Genomic DNA, 26,426 nt, shown 5'->3' with positions numbered 1-26,426 from the left:
AGACAAGGTTTCTCTGTGTAGCTTTGGCTGTCCTGAACTTGTTTTGTTCGCTTCAAACTCACAGAGATACCCCTGCCTCTGTCTCTCCAAGTGCTGGGATTACAGGCCTGGGCCACCTCGCCGGGCTGAGACAAGGATTTTTAAAATCTGGTTCTTTGAATAGTGTGTTTCCATCATAAAGGATAATAGCATACTATCTCAGAATCATGTTGCCCTCACTATGTGTGATTAAGCAAAAGTAAACTTATTTTTTATAACATTAAAAAAAATAGAGTTCTGTTTGGCAAATGTTCAGAGTAGAACTATAATGCCCAGCAGATCTTCAGTCTGCAGTAGGCTCTGCCACTCAGGGTCAGGAAGTCTGAGGACTCCTACCAAGGTCTTGTTGGATGAGCAGGTGAGTGACTGTCCCACCTGCAGTCACGAAAGAGTACCTCATCCAGAGCTGAACAGTTGATCAGGCCAGTGTTCCCCTCTCACTTCTTAGAAACTCAGCAGTAGGGGTCTTACTTGGGTCTTCTCACAGGCCATGGTAATTTTTCATGGTTTATTTACCAGCCTGTCCTTCACATCCTTATGAGATTTGTATCATTCATGGCCCCAACAGTGAGGCTCTAAGAGATCAGGTCATCAGTCCAGAGTTGCACAGCTGGTCTGAGGAGGGTCCACCTGTATCCAGAACTCTTCTCCACAATCCAGTTACTCAATGTGCTCATCTGAGATGGATATACTGAGGCCCAGTCAGTAGCTATCAGAGCTGGATACACTTGACCGTGTACATCAGATAGAAGCTGAGCTACAGGGCGATCACAGCAAAATAATTATCCTTTATTGAAAAATTAATGGAACTCTGAGCTAGCTAGAAAGCAATTAGTGGATTACAGCAGAAATTAAGGCTAGCATTCTGCCCAGGCATGAAAAGGTGAAAAGAAGGGTCAGAGGGAAGGTTAATTATTGAAGTCCATATCACATTGGCGAGAGGTAGATTTGATTTTGAGTGACTGTTACTAATAACCACCCAGAGATGGCTTTCATTAGGAAAACAAATTTCCTGATCTAAATGAAATCTCCCTAAAACTATTCATTACCTACCCCAACCCCTCGGCACTCGCTTCTCTTCTGCTCTGATGTATGGTAATCAAAGCATTTTCCTGACAACTAATTTAACTCCTCAAACACATGGTTATAAGAAAGGTTATCAATTATTAAATGAGGTATGGCTTTCACTAATACATTGACAATGTTTTCAACAAAGTCTTAAGTGATTTGGGTTACCATAAATCAGCTCTCAGCCTGATCAGTTTTGGAGGGAACCAAAAGTATTTCCCCAAATAGGAGGCACTATCCCCTCAGTCCTGTGTATTAGAAGGCTCATTTACACTGTCCCAAACCTCCTATGGCTCTCCCTGTCTCTGTTCTGCCTTTGCTATCACTCTCAGTGTCCTAAGCCCATTTAAAGGAAATGGATAAGCTCCCTTCAGAGTTTTAGAGAATAAATGGGAAGTAAAGTGTAATATGGGAGCCTGGCTAAGGGCAGGACAAAAGAACTCGAGGATCTGAACAGATCTTCTGCGATAAGGCCACCTTACAGCCCAGCTGCCATGGGCTTTAAGCAGCAGCTGCTGACATGTCCAATCAGCAGCAAGCACTTACTAACTCCAGACCACAGCACTAAGATAGCGTTATCACCTTTCGAATACCTGTGAGGAAATGTGTGCTTAGTCATGAAGTAGGTGGCTGCTAGGACAGCAGGCAAGCCGCGGACAAGCCTTCTGTGGCTGGATCCGACCAGCTTTTTCACTGGAGACTGACCCGAAGTAGGAAGACTCGAGAGAGTGCCCCGTCATGTCCTGTGTCATTTTCCACTGCTGCCTCTGTGCCCCGTGCCTCCTTCACATCTAGGCATCGAGCATCTGCTATTGCCAGTGGCTGCATGCTTTCTGGGCTACTCCGCTCCCCTTTTGCACTCCTGGTGGCTCTAGACAGGAAGCAATCTGCAGCTTTAAGCACTGAGTCCTCTCTGGAACAGCTGCAGAGAGGCACTTCCGTTTACTTCATTACCTTGTGGTTCTCTGCAGGAAAACGAGGCTAGAGAGATTTTCATCTCAATGGCTCTCGAATAAGCTGCCGTGTCCCAAACATTAAGAAATTTGTCTGAAGAAAAATCGATTTTGCCTGCTCCCTGAACACGCAGGGTTCCTCTGTATCACTGCTCTCGGTTCAAGTGTTCTAAGACCTTTGACTGTCAGGAAACCCTGTTCATCCATGCCCAGGAGCCTCTTAGATTAGTGGTCTCCCGTTACTGCCAGGGAGGACTCTTCTGCCTGGCAGGGAACTATTGTATGCAAATGAAGACTTTCCAGGGGACTCTGTCCCTTAACTCCAAAATGACTGGCAGCTGTGACTTATCACAGCTTAGATGCACACGCTGGGATCGTCATCGCCTTAGCTAATTATAAATGAAAATTGCATACCACGTCTTTCGTTCATTCTGTTACAGATAAAGGAATTTTCATTATCCAGAGCGAGAGCCTCAAGACTTGCATTCAGGCAGGTAAATCTGTCCTGACCCTGGAGAGCTGCGAGCAGCCGAGTAAGCACATGCTGTGGAAATGGGTCTCAAACAACCACCTCTTCAACGTGGGAGGCAGTGGCTGCCTGGGTCTGAATATGTCTAATCCGGAACAAGCGTTAAGCCTCTATGAATGTGATTCCACCCTTGTTTCCTTGAGATGGCACTGTACCAGGAAGGCGATTGTGGGCCCACTCCAGTACGGGGTCCAGGTGAAGCACGGCAGCAGCACCGTGGTGGCGTCGAGGAAACAGCTCCATAAGTGGATCACCTACATGTCCGGGGGTGGAGACGTCTGTGAGCATCTTCACAGAGGTAAAAGTAGGCGTAGATGTCCAGAGCAACATAGACAGTATACCATAAGTGAATATATAGAAAGAGATGGTGATAGAGATGCAGAAATATAATTCTACAATGTAAAAGAAGCACATGGAGCCTGTGATGCCGAGGCTTCTGGGAACTTTTAGTAGCTTCCTTGCTTATGGTAAAAGGACTATCGGATCTTGGGATGGATGTGCTAAAGAGACCAAAGAGACGGCAATCTCAGAATTTAAAGATGTTGAAGGAAAATATTGAACTAGCTCCAGGAATCACTACAGGTGGGGGAAAAGCCAGCAAGAGGGGGAGGTGGAAAACCAGGACGTATCAAAAGGGAAGGGTTTTGCTCTGACAGGTACCACTTCTATGATTGTGGAGGCTCATCTCCACCTGTGGGGGATTCAAGAGGGTGTCTCGGATACACTCAGATGCCTTCTAAGCCTGGCTGTCCGTGTGACAGCCGTGCTACAAGGCACTGGAAGATAAATGACACACTATTGTCAAGGGTTATTTGTTGTGTACCAAGCATGGATTGTGGGGAGGCATGATTTATAGGGGGACTTTCATTTTCTACAGTTCTGTTACTTTTTGGCATTTTTAAACAGAAAAAGAATGGAGGATATAAAAATAAAGCTACACAGTAAAACGCTGACACCCACGTTTCATCCCTTCACAGGTCTATTCATTTGTCCATCCATCCATCCATCCATCCATCCATCCATCCATCCATCCACCCATCCATCCACCCATCCATCCATCCATCCATCCATCCATCCATCCATCCATCCGTACACAGTGTACACAGTGTGTTGTGGTTGTGCGTGTTTGTTTTTGTTTTTCTTGAGCACTGACTGGGGATCAGACACAGTGTTAGGCACTTGGAATACAGAGACCAAGACAGATGTGGTCTTCCTCCTCAGGATTACAAGTGCAGCGGCAAAGTCCTACGTCCTAAGGCAGGACCTTCTGCTGCTGATGTGAGTGAGTGAAGAGTCAGGTCCAAGACTAAGACTTTTTTTTGGGGGGGGAGGCTTGCATGCTGCAGTAAAGCAAGAGCTTTCTCAGCACGCTGACGTCCCTACAGTCCTCAGAGAGAACTTGATGCTTGCCTATGTTAGCCCTCTAGCCATACTGACAATGCACACAGCAGCCCACGCTGCTGAGTAGAAAACAAGGGACTGAAAGAGATAAAAGGCTGGGTCCTGAAATACCTCCAATTTCTGTGAAAATCCACTGTGTGGTGGGAACCCAGTCCATCCCCTGCCAAATTCGAGGCAGTGTAGAGATCTCCATAGCTGATCCTCTTGTCTAGATGAAGACCTGATGGCTTCATTGAATATGGCTTAGAAACCCCCATCTTAGAAATCACCCGTTGAATCATGAGTGGTCAGTCATGATGGGAGATGATGGCCAAGGAGGACGGATTTTTGCAACATTCTGAGTAAGCTGTCAGCAGATCTGCTCCGCATGGCCATCTTGATGAGAACAGGAGCTAGAAACCGGTCAGGTGTGTTGAGGCTCTGAGGATGGCTTTGCTGGAGACCTGGAATGCCAGAAAAGTGTAGATTCCTGTTTCTCTTCCGTCTCCTAAAAAGGCACTCTGCGGCCATGGCAACCGCCTGACAGAGACTGAGAGGAGGCAGCTGGGCGCCTTGTGGTTGTGCAACTAGACCGGCCAGTTCGTCTTCCCTCATACCGCAGCCCACTTTCTGCCCCAAGTCCTTTCAAAGGCCCAGACTGGCAGCTGGACCTGAGTTGGTACCTGAGTTCCTAGGCACATCCCTGCTTTACAGACCCGCCCACTGCACCCTTGAAACTAAAACAAGTTTCTAAAACTTTCCCTCCATGATCCATGGATTTCTTTTTCTTTCTTTCTTCTTTCTTTCTTTCTTTCTTTCTTTCTCTCTCTCTCTCTCTCTCTCTCTCTCTCTTTCTTTTTTTTTTCTTTCTCTCTTTTTTTGAGGCAAGCACTGCCTGAGAGTACCGGAGTGGGGAGCAGCTTTGCTGGCCATGTCTAAGACCCCAGCTCCCTTAGTGGGATGCTTCAGTTATGGAGGGCACCACCCACAATATTGCTATGGATAGAAGCTGCCTCACCTGCTTCACTCTCCCCATTCGTGCACCCAGGGATTTTTTTTTTCTTTTTCTTTTTAAGACTAGAAGTCTGTTTTCATGACTTCCTCATTTGAGACCCGCCACTGACCCCCCCCCAGCACCCCCAGAATAAAGACGGAAGTATATTAACAGCAATCTGAGGAACAGCTTCCAGGAGTCCACTCCCTGGAGCCGCCTTTATTCCGCAAACACTCTTTTCTCCAGTTCTTATTGTTCTGGGACAGTTTCTTTCCCCAGACTAGCATCCTTGCTCCGACCAACTTATTCATAGAGCTTTCAGGACAGCCACCCAGTGCAGGGGCCACAGCACTCTATGGCCAATCTTTTTATTTTTATTTTCTTATAGTTTATTTTCTTCATGGTGTTTATTATTACATAAAACTATGTTCACATATTCTTTCTCCTCCAAACTAGCTTGTTAACAAAAAAGATTTTTTTTTTAAATTTCCCTACTATATTTCTAGTTCAGGGTATGTTAAAGGATCAACAAGTACTTATTTTTTTTAATTTTAAGGGATCCATTTACTGACTTAATTATTTTGTGTGTGAATGTTTTGCCTGTATAGAGCATACGCACGTTCACCACATGCATGCTTGGTGCTCACAGAGGCCAGAAGAGGTCGCTGCATCCCATCCCCTGAAGTTTCGGTGGTTGTGAGTCATCCACGCGGGCGCTGGGAATCAAACCCAGGTCTTCCACAAGGGGAGCAAGCACTCCACAACATTAAGCCACCTTGTTAACCTGCAGATATCTATTGGCCGTTGTGAAAATCCCTTCCTTGAGGAGATGTAAAAAACATCTACATAGTATCCCAATGACAAACAGAAAGCGGAGTCCACCAAAGTTATCCCCGAGGAAGCAATGCTTCAATAGGCTCATTTACACAGCGTGGGTCAGAGGTATGGCCTAGAGACTGGGCGGGCCTAAACCAGCCATACTGAAGGTCTATGCCTAACATGAATGATAGCCCTTCATGGCTGCATAAATAAACCCCTCTTCCTTTGGCCTTCCACGGCCTATGCACTCACGTGCCTCTGAATCTCTCAGGACAGTTATACACATTTGAATACAGATGGTGTGGGAGGAGGAGATGGCTAGATAGTCAGGGGAGAGTCCTATGGCCCTCCCTGTCCTCTCCTTTCTATCAGGAAAGTCAACATGCCACAGGCCCAATCATGATGACACTTCTGATCTGAGGAAGATGGCAGCTGTTTTGTTTAGAGGACTGTGTTCTGCACGTCAACCAATGAACGCACAGACGCCTACGAAACTATTTGAGTTCAGATAACAAGGGCTGATAGGAGGCTGGCACTTTAAGAGAAAAATGCCATTACATGTTTTTTTTTAATTTCATTCGAAAATTTGTATGCTGCTGTGAGCAGTAGCCATAGTAAACAAACAGCTAGATAAACATAGGAACAAACCAATTGCCACTCCTTCTAAAGTGTGTCTGCACTCACTAGCTGGTGAGGCCCTGTGGGCTCATAGAGCTTTTAACAAGTGCCTGCCTGTGGGAGGTTTTCAACCAATAAAAACACTCTAACCGATGACACTTTCCAAGGAAGACGCTGACACCGTGTTTGACTGTGATTTTTTTTCCTCTCCTAGATTTATACACAATCAAGGGGAACGCCCACGGGATGCCTTGTGTGTTTCCTTTCCAGTTCAACCATCGGTGGCACCATGAGTGTATCCGGGAAGGGCAGAAAGAGGGCCTGCTGTGGTGTGCCACCACAAGCCGATACGAACGGGATGAGAAATGGGGATTCTGCCCAGATCCTGGTAAGAATACACACATCTCCATATGTCACGAATGAATCAAGGATGATTGGAAACTTATCTGTAGTGAAAGAAAACCACCGAGGTTGATGGGCTGATGTCTGAATAAGCACTCTGATTCCATCAATCTAGATTTTGATTTGAGGTTTGTTTTTGACTTGAAGAGACAATTTTTAATTCATAATCCTTTCCCCCTCTACATTCAAAAGACACTAACTAGCCTTTCTTCATCAGGCTTGGTGCGTAAAAATGATTTAACTGCAATCAAATTATAATATTCTGGGATCTTGCCAATGCCAGCTTCCCAGCAGGAAGCTTCCAAACAACCAGAATACAAACAAGAGCCAGCCATCCTTTCAATCCATGGCTTTGTATGAGCTGCCATAATGTGTCCACAGCCAGACTTCCTGTCTGCCCACTGTCAAGTCCAGACATCAGCCAGCCCCTTGATGATCTTTCTGTAGCCCCGCAGTTGCCCTCATGACTCATCAACCACGAGGTCTCATCTGGAATTCTGACTTCTCCAACCTCTCTGTGTAGTCTCAAAACCTTCTCTCAAGTTCTTAACCTAATTTTCAAAGTCCAGTGGCAACTATAACATCCTACTTCTTGATCTCGGATAGTGCAGGATTACTATATTTTTTTTTTATTTATCTAAAAGATTTCCTATTGTCCCTAAGTTTGGAGGATTACCCATAGTTTCTGCTCTCTGTATTCTGCTTCCTTCACATTGGTTCCTGAGACTCAAAAAAATATATACCACCTACCCTGCCTTCATGCCCACCTCCCTTCCATGCATGCAATAAAAGGCAACAGTTAAATTTGAAAGAAAGGCAAATTAAAGAGCCAACTCCCAGTAGTACAATCAGTAAGCTATCTGAATAGTGATGTTCTAGTGTAAGAGCCACGGGGTGGTTTTGAACTTAGACAAACCAAGGTGAGTCCAACTTCCTCCCAGCAGTGGTTCTTTAGAAAGTACCTCTGACAGAATGAAGACCATTGCATTGCCTGTTAGGGTTACTGTGTGTATTCAATTTGACAGTGCATCAAAGACACTTAGAGCGGCAGGCTCTGGGTAAGCCCTCGTACGGACTGGCTGTCACTCATTTTTTCAGCATGTTTTCTGTTTTGGCAGCGCTGGGTACCAGACCTGGAGCTTTTAACAGGCCAGGCAATCACTCTGCTACTGAGCTACAGCCCTGTCCTCTCAGCATTTGCTTCTGAATGAATGATCCATCCTCTTCCTTGCTGGTCCTGCCACTAGACCGGGGCATAGAGAGTGGTGAAGGCTAAGAACTTGAAAGCTTTGGGTGTTCCCTCAAAGAAGTTGGCATCTAGACTTAAGGCAGGATGAACAGGCTTGTTCTGAGCCAGAAAATGCAGACAATATTGGATATGATGCATCGGAATCCCCTGGGGGAAGCGGCCCAGTGGTCCAGGATGTGTGACCTGGTTCAAATGTGGGGCCCAGGCACCTGCATTTTTGACAAGTGCTAAGGTGAACCTGATTCATAAAATTCTTCACCAGGGAATCTGCATTATGCAAGTAATTTCAGGCTATCTCTACCTATACACCAGGATGATATTATCCAGGATGATACACCAGGAGATTTATCAGCCAACATCACTCCAGGTATCAACCATTCCACACGGATACCGTGGTGTGAGGCCCCATTCTTCACATGGGATTGCTTTTAAGTACAGCCTTCTCCCTAAGGTGCTTTAAAAAGAACCATACACTAGCTTACCTTCCATGGCATTTCTATAAAGCATACAATCAAAAAGCAACTTGGGGCTAGAAGGGCTTATGCGGCTCCTATTCCCAATCCACAATGAAGAGAAGTCGAGGTGGGAACCCCGGAAGCAGAACTGAAGCAGAGGTCAGGGAGGGACACCACTCCATGGTTTGCTCCTCATTCATACAACCTGGGAGCTCCCACACCATCAATCAAGAAAATGCTGCACAGGCTTGTCCACCGGCCTCACTGATGGAGACACTCTTCTCAATTACGGTTCCCTCTTCCCAGTGACCAACGCTTGCGTCAAGCTGGCAAACTGACCAGCAACAACAGTTCTCTTAAGTTTCTGAAAAGAATTTTGTCACCACCCCCTGTCGCTCGTAGCCAATTTCAGTTTCCCCCACCCCAGAAGCTAGGTGTTCTTGAGCTCAGGGCTTTTTCATTCCCCAGACCATTTGCTCAGATGGGGGGCTTCTTCAGCCCCCCAGCTTCCAGCTTCCTCACAGCAGCAGCAAGCATGGTGATATGATGCTAAAACTACAGCTTTGTTTTTCTTCCTTTCTTATTACTTTTGGATCCTGGTGGCCAACATAACTCAAAGTGAATCTGAGTACAATGACAGCCCTTTTCATGAGTCAAAAAGTAGACAGGACAAAGAGAGACGAAATAAAGATTCTCACTTTTTGTGTCTCATCTAATTTTACAAGGAACATTTTAAATTTTCTGCGTGTGAAATGATGGCTGCCTGTGATAAAAGTTGACTGTAAGGGAGCAAAATTTAAACTTAACATGTGAACAAACCCGATAGCCCTAAGAGTATAGTTAAACACTGTCAAGAATAAGCATGATAAACAGGCCTCAACTCAGGTCTGTTTAAAGTCTGGGCCATGCCAATACTCTCTGGGCTGTATACCTCACACGGTGAGAGAATTACATTTAGAGATACTTTAGAAGAATTCTGTCTTCTGGAATGATCCAATTTGCCCTTGAACTTTATTCAGTTAATATATTTTTGATCAGGAATTTGAATGATGGAACTGGATAGATTGGCACCTACAATAATTGCAACCTTCATCGGGGTCCTTAAAATGGATCAACAATATATTGTGTCTCTCTTTGTAATAATAAAACAATAATTTTAAAATAATAATTAATAATAATTTTAATGATTTTAAAATGAGAATTAATGATAATTTTAATAATGAGTTAAAAATAAATAAACTTGTGCTTCAAAGAACCTGTCAAGAACCCTGAAAAGAATGGGTTAGTGGTAGAGTGCTTGCCTGGCATGATCAAGGTCCCAAGTTCTATTCCCAGAACCTTCACTCCAAAGATCTCCTTCAAATGGAAGAAAATATTTACAAATCACTGGCCCTGTGAGGATATTGTAGATTGATTTTACACAATCCAAAGATTCCCATGGGTGGTACTGCCTCCACTGGCTGGGCCCTTGTCTTAGTTCCTGTTCTATTGCTATGAAGAGACACTGGGACCATGGAAACTTATAAAAGAAAGCATTTAGTTGGGGATTTGCTTTCAGTTTCAGAAGGTGCGCCCATGATGAACATGGCAGAAAGTATGGCAACAGGCAGGTGTAACACTAGAGCAACACCAAAGAGCTTACATCTTACAAGCACAGGTGGCTCTTGAAGCCTCAGAGTCACCTCTAGTGATATACCTTCCCCAGCAAGGCCCCACCTCCTAATCCTTTCCAAACAGTTCACCCACTGGGTGTCAGATTCAAAGGAAATTTCAATTTCCCAAACTACAGAATGCTCTACAGGGTGATTTCTGATGGCTAGCCATGGTGCCTGGGAAACTTGTGAAACCAGTTCCCATCTGTCAAAAGGAGTCCTTTCCCTTAGCGCTGGCAGAAGACATGGAGGGCTCCACCGACAATATCAATGCCTGTACCAGCCTCCAGGCTCCCTCAGTATCATAAGTACCTGTTCTACATTTCAAAGTCCACATTAGCATCCTATCCCTTCTCACTTTCTCCCTACCCTAACAGGACTCACCCCAGCTCATGGGCTTCCCTCCCCACAGCTGCTCATCCTTCTCACAACTTGCCTGTTCTCACTATCTGCTCTCTATTCTCTGTCTCTGGTTACTCCACTTTCTCTCACAGACAGCTCCGGCTGTGTTCGATCTGCTACTTTTTCTCTCTGCTCTTTCTCATATCTGCAATAAAAAGCCTTCCCTTTAACCATACCATGGAGTGGTCATGTCGGCAGTTTCTTTACTGTGACCCCTCAAATACTCTGAAAACCAAACATTCAAATGTGGGGGTCATTCTCATTCAATCCATCACAGCCCTCCCACATCAATCATTAATCAAGAAAGTGCCCCACAGACATGCCCACAGGCCAAGCCTCATGGAGACAATTCCTTAATTAAGGTCCCCTCCTCCCACGTGACTCTAGTTTATGTCAAACTGGCACACTGCTAAGGAGGTATCATATAGTACATAATACTGAGCAGTAAAAAATAAATAAATAAATAAATAAATAAATAAAGCAAGCCACAACATAAATGACTCTTAAAACCATAATTCTAAGAAAATAAGCAAGGCACACAATAGCACATATGATATAATTTCAGTTATATGAAATGTATAATAAAAGCAAATATATAGGCACAGACACGGCATTAATGGTAGCCATTATAACACAATAACGTGAAATGGATGGAGGTAGGTAGGGGGGAAGTTGAAAGGGAGGCTCCAACTGGCCCTTCATGAGTACTTTGCTTTTTCTTCATATGATTTAACCATTCTAAAACAATTATGATGGTTCCACACTCTTCTGGCTCTCCTAAAGATTGGATTATGTGGTTTAAATAGATGAATTACATGGTGTATGACTTATGTTGCAATAAAAACTTTAGGAGATGAGGAATTATAGACAGTATGTGCATAAAAGTATATAATTATTGGAAACAAAGAGAAGACAATAACTGGGATAGGGAAAACAAAGTTGAGAGATTTTTGTCTCCTTTTAGGAATAAACGATACTCCGCCATCTTGGAATGCATCTGGAAATAATGCAACTGAGGCATTAAAGATGCAGGAAAGTGAAAGCACTTGATGGCTTCTATGTGGTCTCTTAGAAATCAGAAGAAGGGCCCCAACCACACACTCAGCCTTAAAACTGTTGTAGACACAAGAGGAATTCTCAGTAGGAGCGATGGAGAGGACAGCATAGGCCCTAAGACAATGATAGATGGTGCGGTGGGAGAAAACCAGAAGAAACTGACCCAATGGCTGTGACATTGGGCATCTCAGTACGTCTACAGTGTTTCCTGGCTGGTACCTGTACTTACAGATGAGTTCAATGTTGAAGACAGCAGAAGACACAGCTTGTCACCCAACAGCATTTAAGGAAAGAGAGAGAGGAGGAGGAAGAGAGAGGGAAATTTTTAGGAACCGCTTTGCTGGGGTTTGCCTAGAATGTCCTCGCTCAGACGGAATCCTTCAGGACCTCTCCAAATTCCACATAGTAAATAGTTGCGGTGAGAGTTTTGCAAATGATGCGTGTGGGCTGTGGGGCATGCTAGATTTTGCCTGGGTTTATACTGCCTGTGATGATTTCTAAGGTTAGATGATCAAGAAACTTCAGTCAAATATTTGCAATAGACGCACGCATTCTCACAAGTCAGCTCACTTACCATTCACATCTGTTTAACTCAAACGTTAGAATTCACGCTTCTGTGCAGGCAGACCCAGGTGATGTCTGCTTCTCTAGAGGGGCTGTGTTATTCTGTATATCTCGTTTGAAAGTTGTCAGTCAATTTTCATGGTGTCAGTGGTCACATCGGCGTAAAGTCTAAAGCCAGTGTATTATTGTCCAGCTCAGGGAAGGCCCACCATTTTACCTAACGGCAGCCATGAAGGATTCCCTCCCAACGAGGACATGCTAGCCACCCCAGTAAAGTGGTTCCTAAAAAGTTCCCTTTCTTTTCCTCCTCCCTCCTCCCCGCCCTTCAATGTTGCTTGGTGACAACCCTGTTTTCTGTTGTCTTTAATATCAGACCCGTCTATAAACTCACCCACCAGCCAGGAAATACTGTAGACATATTTAGATACGTAATTATTTACTAATTTCCAATGAGCTCATTTGGTTCTTGAAAATGTGTTCAGCAACTAGGCATAAAATCAGGGCTACATTTCTCAAGGGAGTTATCTAAGTATTCTAGGTAAAAACATACCAAAAAAGAGTCATTGTCAAGTCAGTTTGAAGTATATTGAATTAATATTAAGTCGGTTTCTTAACCGCAGGAATCTTCAATGTGGTATACATTATGTATTCCCAGAGGACACGCCACACATATTATGAACCAAACTGTCACGGGAAGTGTCTGGAAGTCACTTTGCTTTAAGGACCATACTTGGGGAAAGAATGGTCTAGACTGCAGCTTGCTGCTTGCCCATCAGTCACGTGTATGCCAAAATACAGTTCGTGTTTTCTACACTGTGTCATTGTGTGACTGAGTTTGAGATAGTTTGAGCTCGAGAATTAGTTCGCCTTGGGGGCTGGTTTAGAATTTTAGCAAGAGCAGCCATCTGGGCCTCTGCTTTCTGTCATCTTAATAAACTCCAGATTCCAGAACTACACTTCACACTCTATCACATTTACTTTTAAGCATACCATGAAATCTTTGACCAGTGTCTTACAAGTAGATTCTGTTTCTATTCCTCTCGTCTGAAAGAATTACTTAAAATTAATATCGCTGTTCCTGTGCCCGGTGAAAGCGTGTCTTCATTTTTGACAAGTGTATCTGCTATATCACTTCCACTCCATCTTGGCAGCTTGGTATTAGAAGAGAAAGGTTTGGAGAACAACATTAAGGTCTATCCCAAGTAAATATTTAATTCCCACATTTAACATAGAGTCCTAAATGCTTGCTTATGAGAGAATCAAAATATTATTTTCAAAAGTACTTCATCTCCATTGCTTTCTCTTAAAACTAATTTCTCTTACTTCCTTGAAAGTATCGAGTATTCTTTACTGATCACTTTTGAGTTTCCTCAGGTAAATTTCGAATGAGTGTAACAGTAAGATGCTAATGAAACAGCAATGCATAAAGAGCTAGTTAAGACACTGAAGTTTTAGAGCTTGCGGGCTGGAATCATCTTATTTAAATTCATCTTAGAGATGTTAGATTTCACTGCACAGAGAAGAGCGTCACGAGTGTTTTTAATGAACTCTGTTTTCAGCCTCTACCAGGACATTCTGTGATGCCGTGTGGCAAAGGAACTCCAGTTCACACATTTGCTACCAATTCAACCTGCTTTCATCTCTCTCTTGGAATGAGGCACATTCTTCATGTCAACTGCAAGGAGGGGCTTTGTTAAGTATTACGGATGAAAATGAAGAAAACTTTATAAGGAGTAAGTATGGGAATGGTGCACATTCATATCAACACAATAAAATGGCTACTGTGGACATTTTTGTTCTTGGATGATATATATAATCCAATATATATATATATATATATATATATATAATTCTTTTCCTTAATATCACCCAAATTCTAATTCTGAATTTTAAAACCTTAACTTATGGTATGTGTGTGTGTGTGTGTGTGTGTGTGTGTGTGAGTTCGAGTGTGTGCATGCATGCATGTGCGTGCAGATGGCAGAGAACAGCTTTTCAGGAGTCAGTTCTCTCCTCCCAACGTATGGGTTCTAGGGATCAAATTCAGATTGTCATGCTTGGTGGCAAGTGCCCCTACCCACTGGGCCATCCTACTACCCCTCCAATCCTGAATTGTTTTCTGTGAACACTGTGCTTTTCTCTTTGGCATCTACTCGTGTCTCAGTTTCCCCTTGGGGAAGAGAAGTTGAAGTGCTAGCACGTGACCCAGGGGAGCTGCAACTCTTGCAGGTGGATCAGAGAAGTTCCCAAACTTAAGAACCAATTCCTGTCATCTGCAGGATGTAGATTACATCCATTCCACTGGTGAATGACCAGTCTATTCACTAACATTTTCTCCATCCTGTGTGCAGGTGGTCTATGATGCCCACAGTGCCAAAACTTTAATATTAGAGGGCAAATAAAAAAAAAAAAACACTTCCACATATAAGACAACATATATATTTCCAAGTGCCAGCAGTGATGGGGATGGAAAAACAGCTTTACTCTATTCCCACATCAGGCTAATGTTGTCTCTTTCCCTTAGGGACCTCCATTCAGGCAAAACTGAGATTTGTGGCTTTGACAAAGAGAGTCATTTTTTTTGGAAACACAATATGATAGAGTTGGAGATTTATTAGAAGACATTTTAACATAGATCTTAAGATATAGGGTCAAAGCAAAGTGTAGGAGTAGCCATTGCCAGCATGTTTTGAGTCTGGAATGTGCTGTTTGGGGAAAGAGCTTTTCTACGCTGTCTCAGACTGCTCTCTTTCAGCAACAGCATGACTTGAGACCAGTATATCAGACTGCTTGGAAATAGCCCTCCACATAAGCTTTGCATTGTTTTATCTGATCCAAGAGTGGGATGTGGAAAATGTTGGGGGATTTTTATCGTTATTTCTACTAACACTTATTTTAATAAAAGTCACATAGTTCTTTGACCAGAAAACAGAAACAAAGAAACAAAGATGAAACTCAAGCTGGGTTTATCAAGGCAGACCCACCCAAGTTACAGGCAAGGAAAGTCACCAGCAGTACTTTAGACAAGCTCCCAAGTTGCCAATGGTGATAAACACAGAGGCACAGCTACACTCTCTTCCCCACACGAGCATGGAGGGTTTCCTTTCTGTTAGGAACTTCCATTCTGGCAAAGCCAGAGTTTGTTGTTGAATGAAAAAAAAAAAAAAAGGATATAAGGCTGAACCAAATACGAAGCAGAATTAGAGATTTATTACATGACGTTTTAACGTTATCTTAAACACAGCGGCTAGTAGAGAAGCACCGGGGGAAAAATAAAAAAAGACAGACCCAAACATTGGTATCAGTTTCTCAAGAGTGAGATCCCGTCTAGGTATCTTGACAATAGATATTTATAGAATTTTGGTGGCCTCGTTACATCTCTAACGATTGCTCAGAAGTCATTCTTCCCCATTTTTAAACATTTCTCAGAGATATACTTTACAGCCATGTTAGAAGTTAAATAGTTTTTCTCTGGGATTGGGGAGATGGTTCAGCCGTTAAGAACACTGGCTGCTCTTCCAGAGGACCCGAGTTCAATTCCCAGCAACTACATGGCAGCTCACAAGTGTCTTTAACTCCTTTTCCGGCATATCCAATACCCTCACACAGACATACATGTAGGTAAAACACCAATGTGCATAAAAAATAAAAATAAATAAATTATTTTTAAAAAAATAAATTGATGTGCTTTAAAAGGTTCTTTTTTTTCTGAAGAAAGTTTTAAGTTGATTTATGAAGGATATTGTTTAGATTTAGGAATGTGAGAAGCTCAGAGTTAGGCTAAAGTATACACCATTTGTTTTTTACCTTTGACAAGATAGCTTTAGAAAAAAAAATGTATTTGGCCCTATCAGTGGTCAGTGGTGCTTGAAGTTCTCGTCTCCGTCAGTAGGACAAGTAAGCCAGACCCAGGATGAAAGGCCTAATTTCTCATGCTTTCGCTCCCATGTGCCCGTAATTTTTCCTACCTTTTTATCCTGCCTCAAACAGAATTGTGAGAGTGAGCTGAGACTTGGGTCTTCTCCATCATGGAACCCTCACCTTCCTCTTTTTAGATCAAATTCATTCAGACCTTTAAAAAAGTGATTTGGGGCCTGACAAGGAAATTTGGTGGGTGGAGAGCAGTGTCCTGGCCTGGCGGCCTCAGGAAATCCTCGGATTTCGTGGTGTGGCAAGAGAGAAGCAACTCGTGAGAGTGTTGTCCTTCCATTCGCACACCCGTCCTTGCACACATGGACCCACAAACACATTAATCACTTATCAATTTTAAAATTAGTTTGGAAACATTAAGAACTATCGAATGTAATTTCATTGAGTTTCTAACACAATTTTTTTTCTCCAGTTTTACTTCACCAGTACTTTTAGAATTTGAAACTCACCCACATAGAAAGAAAAGCAAATGGGGGAAAAAGAAACTGCCCTAGTTCTACAATTTACACTTAACCATGTTCTGCCAAAGCAGAATAAACATATGTGTTCAGACTCAGTGTTCCAGTTGTGGTAAAGGAAAGGGTTTATTTCTTTGTGTGCTTCCAGGGAATAGCCATCACTGAGGGGAGTCGGGGCAGGAACTCGAGGAAGGGACAGAGGCACATGCCACAGAGGCAGGGTGCTGACTGGCTTTGTTTAGCCTGCTTTCATATACTACTGAAGGCCATCCATCCAGGGTCAGCCCAGGGGCGGCACCACCCACAGCAGGCCGGACCCTCCCCCATCAACGACTGCTCAGGAAAAGGCCCTAGTGCCTTGCGCCTTGCGCCTTGCGCCTTGCGCCTTGCGCCTTGCGCCTTGCGCCTTGCGCCTTGCGCCTTGCGCCTTGCGCCTTGCGCCTTGCGCCTTGCGCCTTGCGCCTTGCGCCTTGCGCCTTGCGCCTTGCGCCTTGCGCCTTGCTTTCGGGACAGCATGATAGGAGAATTTTCTCAGTTGAGCGTCCCTCTTTCCAGGCGACTCTGGCTTGTGTCGGGTCGGTAACCACGACAAACAAACAAAACCTAGCCAGTGGTATCCATAGACATTGGTACAGCATTGGAAACACGGGGCGCCATTACGTGGTACACAGATGGAAGAAATGGGGGAGGGGCTCCTGCCTGTGTTTGAATCCTGCCACTACCACCTACTTGCAGGCTTACTTAAGAAGTGATTTAGCCTCTACACATTTCAGTTTTCCCCGCCATCTAGTGGAAATAATGACAGTACGCTACTTGGTAGGGTACAATGCATCTTACAACGCAACGGAAGCCTTAGCGAAGTGTATATATTTCTACCTCGTGGTGTATACGTGTGTGTGTGTGTGTGTGTGTGTGTGTGTGTGCACCCATGTTTTATGTGTGGCATATGTACCCGAGTGGGCAGATGCATGTGTCCTTGTGCAGGCAGCTGGAAGGCAGAGCAAGGCCTGCCGTCAAGTGTCTGTCTGTATTACTCTCTGCCTTATTCTTTTGAGACAGTCCTCACTGACCCGGTTCACAGGTTCCTCTGGGCTAGCTGGCCAGTGAGCTCTTGGGGTCTTCCCCGGATTTGCAAGGCGTACCAGTCACGTCCAGCTCTTGATGTGGGTGCCGGGAATTTGACTTGAGGCCCTCGTGCTTGCTGAACGAGCACCCTTGCCCACAGAGCCATCTCTTCAGGCCTGCACCTTGTTTTAACTGCTACCGAGCAGTGTAACTTTGTAGTAACATATCAATCTGCCTTTGGCCTAGGCAGATAAAATTATTTTGGCATTTGTTTATCGCCGTGGCCAACCATTCCCACACATCCCTTTGGGAAGCATCCCAGTCGCTTTATCTGTATTTGAGGAACGAGATTCTCTGGATGGAAGGAGAAGCCGACTCACAGCTTCACAAAGCCAGAGCCGTCTCCCGGGAGGACTGTGTGAGTAGATGCATAGTGCGTGCTCACCCTCCCCCACCCCCCACCCCCCAGCTCTGCACAAGTGGGAAATTATCGTCAAAACTAATTTGAATGAATCTTATTGGAGTAAAATGACAATTTCCAAAAATCATTACTAATGTGTAATGGGTCTTATGCAAAAGCTTGCACACCATTTATGAATTACAGTTGTTATCTATCTTGACTGCCATGGTTTCTCGTGGGAGACTTTGTACCTAGTCATCAAGCTTGAATAGCAATTTAAATAAAATAAGATATGTCGGTGGCTTTTATTTAAACATTTCAATTCTATAATTAGGCTTCGGGGATTGTTTGGGGAAACAGAAGTCTATTCATAAAAACAGAAATTGTCCTAACCCAAGTATTCTTAGTGATGTGACAAGTCTAACGTCTCTCTAGTCACTAAATTGTGAGGGAAAGAATTATCTACGCTGTCACAAATGACAAGAAACATCCAAAGGGATTTATTCCTGAGTTTGTATTTGTGTTAAGGGTAAACTTAGTTATAAAGGGAAATACACGTGAGGGGGTGTTTGTTTGACTGGTTGGTTGGTTGGTTGGTTGGTTGATATTTGTGTGTGTGTGTGTGTGTGTGTGTGTGTGTGTGTTTAGTTTTATTTCTGTGTGTGTACTTTTAAACATGAATTACAATTTGCATGATCTTTGTTTGTGTTTCAGTAAACACAATTGCCCGGCTATGAGCACATGAATCAATTCTAAGAATAATTAATATTTGAATTAGCTTATCTACAACATCACTTAGAGCTTTGCCTGGGTATGACGTATGGAAATTCCTCGCTGTCTTGTCAATGAGTCTTCCAACCCACTCCATCCTTATGGGAAGGTTAATGATTTAATCCAACCATCGGGAAGAGCCTGGGTATAAAACCACAAAAACTTGGACATGGAGTTCACGTACCTATATTCCATTCAGTGTAACAGCATGCTTTTCTGAAGTGTTTAGCTTACCCCAGCAGCTTTCACTGTTGTGTGGAAATATCTATCCCCTTGCTGAGGAGGAGCAGCAGACTTACTCGTGAATACACTGAGCCCTCACCCTGATAACCACACAACCCGTGGTGCAAACCGAAGAGCGTGTGAGAATAAAGGGATTTCGGTTACTTCCTGTTATGAAACCACAGGAAGGAAGGAAGGAAGGAAGGAAGGAAGGAAGGAAGGAAGGAAAGAGGGAGGGAGGGAGGGAGGGAGGGAGGGAGGGAGGGAGGGAGGGAAGGAAGCCCAGACAGTCACTATCTGTATAACCTGCCTATAATCTCAGGCTAGGTCCCTGCACTTAGAAAGACGGACAGACAGACAGAGACAGAGAAACAAACACACAGAGATAGAAACAAAGACAGAGACCCTAAGAGCCAAAAACAAAGGCAGAGACACACAGAGACAGACAGACTGACACACAGAGACAGAAACAAAGACAGAGAGACAGAGAGGCAAGGAGAGAGAAAGGGAGAAGGAGAGGGAGTGAGTGAATTATTCTGAAGCACATGAATCAGTAGAAAATGGTGCTTTCCTTTATGAAAGAAATGTCAAAATGGCAATATCTGAGAAGGCCACAAAATTAGTCATTTTCACTAAAAGTCCTTGACATGGGTTGCTCTTCCCATCCCAATTTTATTGTACTAGTAGTACACATTCATTCTAAAAAAAAAAAAAAAAAAAAAAAAAAGTTTTTCAACTTAGGCACACTAAAAGAAAAACCTTAATTACACAATTTCTATAGGCACATTTTTCTGTGCAAGCAAGTCAGTCATTTTATTTTCAGTGTCCATCGCTGAGACATGGTTGGATAAACTCGAGGGTTGCTACAGTGCCATGGTTAGAAGAGACCACGGAACCACAAAATCCTCTTCTCAAGTGCATAGGCCCTGGCCTGGGTCCCCCTGCTGAGGCCTCCTGACCGCTGGGCTCTTACACGATGATGCGATGATGCGTCTGCTCACAGCTCTCAGAAGCTCTGCTAAGCTTCCGTTCACCCCAGTGTGGGCACTTGTTTCCCTTCACTCCCTGGGTGTGGCCACGGTCATCTCCTCTTCCACCATCTGAAACTAGAAGTGTGTGAGCTGAAGGAAATGGGAGAGCCCCATGTTCTTTGGGTGGCCCAGAGCTGGGCATTGCTTGTTGCCATCAGCTGGTGTTCAGGAGCTGGCTGTGTGACTGCAGGTGACAGAACCCTGCTTTGTCACCCCCGAAGCCCCAGGATTGGGGGAGGGGGGTCATAACACCTGTTTATATCTTAGTCTGGCATTACCTGTGGCTTTATGACGTGAAGAAATAGCAAGTCAAGAAAGCAGTGGCGCGCTGGGTTCGGCTTCCTTTTTGTTCTGTCTGTTTGCTTTCCTGTTGGAACGCCGTGTTTTTCTTTTCAGAGCAGCTGAGTGGGGACACGGTGGAAGTGTGGATTGGTCTGAATCAGCTGGACGAAGAGGCCGGCTGGCAGTGGTCTGACGGAACGCCGCTCAGCTACCTGAACTGGAGCCCAGGTAGCTGCGGTGCCTTCTTCACCTTCAACATGCTGGGCTATGCTGCAGACTTAGATGCAGCAGTCCCAGAAAAAGATCTGATTCTGAGAGCAGATGATTTCTTTTTCCTTGGGTCAGGGTTATCCAAGCAAGTCTAGAGCTCTCAGTCCTCCTGCCTTGACCTCTTGAGTACTGGAACGGCAGGTGTATGCCACCACGCTTGGTGGGTTATACTGTTTTATCCTTACTCACTTCCTACAAGGCAAGCTTTGCAGAGGGCGGAAGCCAGAAAGATAATCTATTTAGCTAACATTCTAGGGATTTTGGGGGGTCAGAGATGGACTGCTGTTTTCAAAATAGCAACAAAACTGCAAAATACTCCTCTCCTTTAAAACAACGGAAGTGGCTCTCTAGCTGTCCTTGGAAGATCAGTTTATCACCTTAGACTTGAACTTCAAGGTCACAGCTAATCATGACAAATATCCCGTAGGGGTCGCTAACAGGGGCAAAGAGAAGGGTTACCCTCTGTGCGGAAACTACATTTCTGTGTATGTTGATTTTCAGAGATACATGCTGGGCCGTTTGTTGAGTATGGTTGCGGAACACTGAAACGTGCCTCAACTGCCTGGAGGAGCAGGGACTGTGAGGCCCCCTTGCCTTATGTATGCAAACGGCATCTAAACCACACCGCCCAGGACAGTTTTGGTAAGTGCTCCCTCAAACATTCTGTGGTCGTTGACAGGTCCCCTCGATGCACTGAAATCGCTCTACTTCGGTTAATAATTCATAATTATGACTTAGCAGAATCAGAGTTATGGCTATATAAATAAAAATATATGTGACCCTGCCATCCTAAAGTACCATGGCGGCAACAAGTGCATTTACTCAAAACTAGAACAAAACAACATGAGCCGAGCAAATGTTTCTGTCCTTTCTCTCAAAAGAGTTTCACTCTTCATCATTCTACATTAGAAAAACAAAGTATGCATATATATACTCAGTATACATATATTGAATTTTATTTGTGGGATTCCTCAAATTTAAAGGTAAAAGAAAATAATTTAGAGCCAGGCCCCATGGTGAGCGCCTGTAATCCTGGCACTCGGGAGGCAGAGGCAGGCATATCTCTTTGAGCGTGAGGCCACCCTGGGCTACAAAGCGAGTCCAGGACAGCTAAGGCTATGCAGAGAAACCCTGTCTTGAAAAAAATCAAACAGTACTTTTATGTTGATTTTTCCTTTTTGTTCACCTTTTAACATAATAATTGTACATAATCATAAGTATAATGTGTTTTGTGATTATCAGCGTATCCATTACTTCAAACATTATCCTTTCTTTGTGGTGAGACCATCCAGACTCCACCCTTCAGGCTGTTTCAACATTGTACTGTTTAAACGCTGGTCACCCGGTACGCAGCCGAACTCCAGCCCTCCACCTTAGGATTTCACGAGGTTTCCACCACATTTCAAATTCCGTATTAGTAACGTACTCTCCCCCCTCAAACAACGAACAAAAGCTGGGCTATATTTAAGACAAAGAATACCCAGCTATGATCTAGTATAGAACAAGCGAGTCCAACCTAGCATCGTCACTGTTTTTTATTCGTCTGCGTGTATGAGCAAGTGTGTGCATGACCTGTGTGTCAACAGTGTCCAGCGTCTGTACCAGCTGTATGCTCGTGCATGTATATGGGCACCTACCCGTGTGAACATACTGAGGCCAGAGGAGAACGTCGGCTGTCCTGCTCTATCACTCTCTGCTTTATTCTCTTTAGACAGGCTCCTGTATGGAACTTGGAGATAGACGGGCAGCCAGCAAGCTTCGGCAATCCTCTCTCGGCAGTCCCTTCCCATGTTAGGACTATAAACACACACACACACACACACACACACACACATACACACACATGACCACATACACACACACACACACACACACACACACACACACACACACACACACACGACCACACCTGGCTTTTTACACAGGCTCTAGGGATTTGAACTTGCATACTCAGGCTTGTTCAGCAAGCACTCTTACTGATTGAGACATCTTCCCAGCCCTAATTACATCTATTTCTAAGGTCTGTTACCTCATTTAGTTTCTATGGGAGTTGCTATCTTAACTCAAAAGCCAAAATGAACAACAAAGCCAGTTTTTAAAGAATCATTACAAGAATAATTAGAAACAGCTCTAGATTTTAAAATACACTGCATCATAGTTTGTAAATACGGCCTCTTCCACTTGGGCTCTCACTGTTATTTTCCCTGTAATGGCAGTTGCCTCTGGCAGTGTTGAAAAACTGGGCATAGTGTGAGGGAGGGAAGAAGCAGCTGGTCTTATTTTTTATGTAGCAGCTTTTCCATTATTTTAAGTTTTCGCTAGAATTGCTTCTAGCTGTTACGGTTGTTTCCTTTCTGTTTTGTTCCTTTATTTCTTCTCTCATCATCCATTTTTGTTCTCTCTCTCTCTCTCTCCCCCTCTCTCTCCTGTCACCTTTGTTTTCCTCTGTTTGACTTGTTAGTCCCATCAATAGGTCTAGTTAATAAATTGGTCTTAAGGGTTTCTGAGCTGCTGGGGATCTTTTTTGGCTAAATGCCTCTGACATGAACTGATTGGCCTGCTCTTTGACCACCTCCCCCTGAGGGGGGAGCGGCCTTACCAGGCCACAGAAGATGACAATGCAGCCATTACTGATGAGACCTGATAGACTAGGATCAGAAGAAAAGAGAGGAAGACCTCCCCTATCAGCGGACTTAGGGAGGGGCATTCGTGGAGAAGGGGGACGGAAGGTGGGATTGGGAGGAGAGGAGAGAGGGGTTTATGGGGGGATACAAAGTGAATAAAGTGTAATTAATAAAAATTAAAATAAAAAATATTTTTAAAAAATTTCAATGTGCTTGTGGGGAACAGAATCGATAAATGTTCAAAAGTACCCGCTGCTCATTCGAATCAGGTTACGTATTCTATGATCTCAACTGTTAATCATTAGGGAAAACTTGCAAGCCTGCTTCCAGGTCCTGAACGCTCAGCCCCTCACGGTCCCCACTCCGGCTCTCAGGAACCCAGCAGCGAGTAGCCTCTCCCCGTCCCAGCCTTTCACTCCCATCACTCTCTTCCAACATCACGACAAGTTACAATCGTGAAGTCATCGTCTATGAAAAAGTCTTTACGTTCCACATGTGAAGGAGAATGTGTGGCCCATGTCTTCTGCCGCTGGCTTAACTTACCAGACACAGTGATCCAGCTCATCCATGGTGGCCAAAAGACAGGATTTCACGCCTGGCGGCTAAACAATTCCATTAAAGATATCGCGCAGGATGTAAACATGTCGAGTATTTTACTCATTTGTTAGCGGAGTGACACCTAGGTTGTTTCCGTTCTTGATTACGGTAAATAGCGTGATGTCACCGCTCTAGAGGAGGTGGGACCTGGGGGAGCAGAGTTGATAAATGAGTTAGACCAAAGTCTCGGGCAATAGCCGACTTAGTCAAAGCAACAGACAATTCATCCTCTGGGGCCCAAGAAAGGTCACCCGAAAGAAAGTTCTCATGAGTTAAGCTGTGTATGATCACAGAGACAAGCAAGCCACATGTAGCAAAGGCATATAAAGGTCGTTTAAACATTTAAGTGAATAACATCAGCAAGCAATAATGACTAATCTGAAGTAAACTCCCTCCCTCCACTACACCCGAGAGGAGCAGGAAAACACAGTCCAAGAACAACTCCGTGTTTTGGGGAAACTGAGGTCACAAGACTGTTGTCTTGTTTCCTTGGTGCTTTCTGACAAGCATTCAAAAATTTTCCTAGCCAGGCGCAGTGGCGCATACATGTAATCCCAGTACTCAGGGAGGCAGAGGCAGGCAGATCTCTGTGAGTTCAAGGCCAGCCTGGTCTACAAAAAGAGTCCAGGTCGGCCAAGGTTACACAGAGAAACCCTGTCTCAAAAAAAAGAAAAGAAAAAAAAATCCTCCTCATACAGCTCCTTTTTCAGACCATGTTTCAACGATGCTACAATGGACATAGAAATGCAGATGTTCTTTTGAAATACTAATATAATTTCATATCTATACATATATGTACAAATATCTACACATATGTATATGCATATATGTGTGCACATGTGTATGACATGAAATTAGTATGTATATTCAGTAGTAGTCAGATTGCTGGATTAGATGGTAGTTTTTAAGGAGTTCCTGATAGTTTTCCGTAACAGCTACACTACTTCACATTCTCAGCAATGTGTGAGGCTCTCTTTTCCCCACAGCCTTGTCGGTATGTACCATCTTTAGTCTTTCTGACAATAGCCATTCTTCCTGGGATGAGGTAATATTTTATTGTTTGAAGAGTCTTTTCCAAATGAATAGTGATATTGAACATCTTTTATACCTGTTGCCTATTTGTATGCCCTGGAACTCATTCTGTAGACCAGGCTGACCTTGAACTCACAGAGATCCACCTACCTCTGCCTCCCAAGTGCTGGAATTAAAGGCATGAGTCACCACTCCCGCCCAGCAGCCCTACTTTTGATGTGTTGTCTCCTGCAACTTTGAATTTATTATTTCTAGTAGTTTTCTGTGGGGTTGGAGTGTCTCTGTATGAGATGATGACGTCTACACACAATGACAGGTTTGAATGCTCTTTACCAATTTGAATGTTCTTCCTTTCCTTCTTTTGCCTGATTGCTCTGGTGAGGCCTCCAGGACAAAGTAGTGAGAGCCGGCATCCTGGTGATACCCCCTGGGGTCACTAATGTTTTACCCTGGAGGGTTGTCCCCCAGGTGCAGTGAAGAGTGAGAAAAGCGGGAATACAGGCATCTTCACACTCAAGACTTTTTGAATATTGTCTCAGTTCCTTTTCTACCCTGTGACACAAGACCGTGACCAAGGCAACTTATAAAACAAAGCATCTAATTAGGCTTACAGTCAGAGGGTTCGAGCCTATGATGGCACAGCAAAGATGTGGTGGCAGGAACACCTGACAGCTCTTGATCCACAAGCAGGAAGAGCAGAGGGCACACTGAGAATAATAAGAGGCTTGTGAAACCTCAGAGCCCACCCCTAATGACACACCTCCTTTAACAAAGCCACACCTCCTAATCCTTCCCAAACAGTTCCACCAACTGGAGACCAAGCATTCAAATGTATGAGCCCATGGCAGCCATTCTCATCCAAACCTCCACAGTGTTAGTGGGCCTGCTGGAGGGATGGTGTGGTGGGTATCACCTTCTAAACCTCAGAATTTTCAGACTGTAACCCAGTAAGTAACAGATAGGTGGCTTCAGAGCTCCGAGCTATCAACTGCCAGGCTATTCTCGGTTTATGAGCTGTTCCTTTTATTTTTATTTTACCTCGACTTTCTTCTTCACCAGCTTTCACAGAGGTAGCCTTTAGTCCACCATCTTACCCCAAAGTGCTGATGTCTTCCTTTCCATCTCTGGTTTCACCTGAGTCTTTTTGTTGTTGTAGTTCTAGCTAAGGGTTTGTCTCTTGTGTTTGAAGAACTCTAGTACACTGTTTCAGTGACCTTTTGTGAATTTTAACATTGTTTCATTCATTTTTCCTCTGATCTTCATTATTACTTTCCCTCTGCTAGTTTGGAGTTTGGTTTGTTCTTGGTTTTCTGACCCCTTGAGATGGAGCAAGGGAATGAGCCCAGTACTAAGCTATTTGAGTCTTCTCTATCTTTTATGGGTTTCATTCATGCCAGGTTTGCTTTATCCCATTAATTTTGGCACATTGTATCTCTATCTGCACCTGTTTCAAAAGATTTTTTTTTAATTTCTTCTCGACTTATTCCTTGATCTATTGACTATTCAAAAGTAAATTGTTTAATTTCTGTGTGTTAGCATAGCTTCCTCTTTCTTGGTTCTGAAT

General features: G+C 44.0%; 1 protein-coding gene across 1 annotated transcript in view; it reads left to right on the top strand.

Annotated features, from left to right (window-relative positions):
* Pla2r1 (phospholipase A2 receptor 1) overlaps nucleotides 1-26,426 on the top strand; it is a 112,032-nt gene that overhangs the window by 14,650 nt on the left and 70,956 nt on the right. Inside the window, exons 2-6 of the mRNA XM_021639237.2 lie at nucleotides 2,501-2,887; nucleotides 6,615-6,788; nucleotides 13,740-13,913; nucleotides 20,454-20,567; nucleotides 21,111-21,251. Of these exons, the coding sequence (XP_021494912.1) occupies nucleotides 2,501-2,887; nucleotides 6,615-6,788; nucleotides 13,740-13,913; nucleotides 20,454-20,567; nucleotides 21,111-21,251 (990 nt within the window). The remainder of the gene's footprint in view (nucleotides 1-2,500; nucleotides 2,888-6,614; nucleotides 6,789-13,739; nucleotides 13,914-20,453; nucleotides 20,568-21,110; nucleotides 21,252-26,426) is intronic.

Source organism: Meriones unguiculatus, chromosome 8 (assembly GCF_030254825.1).
Source record: "Meriones unguiculatus strain TT.TT164.6M chromosome 8, Bangor_MerUng_6.1, whole genome shotgun sequence".
NCBI lineage: Eukaryota > Metazoa > Chordata > Mammalia > Rodentia > Muridae > Meriones > Meriones unguiculatus.
This window is presented reverse-complemented; position numbering and strand designations above follow the sequence as displayed.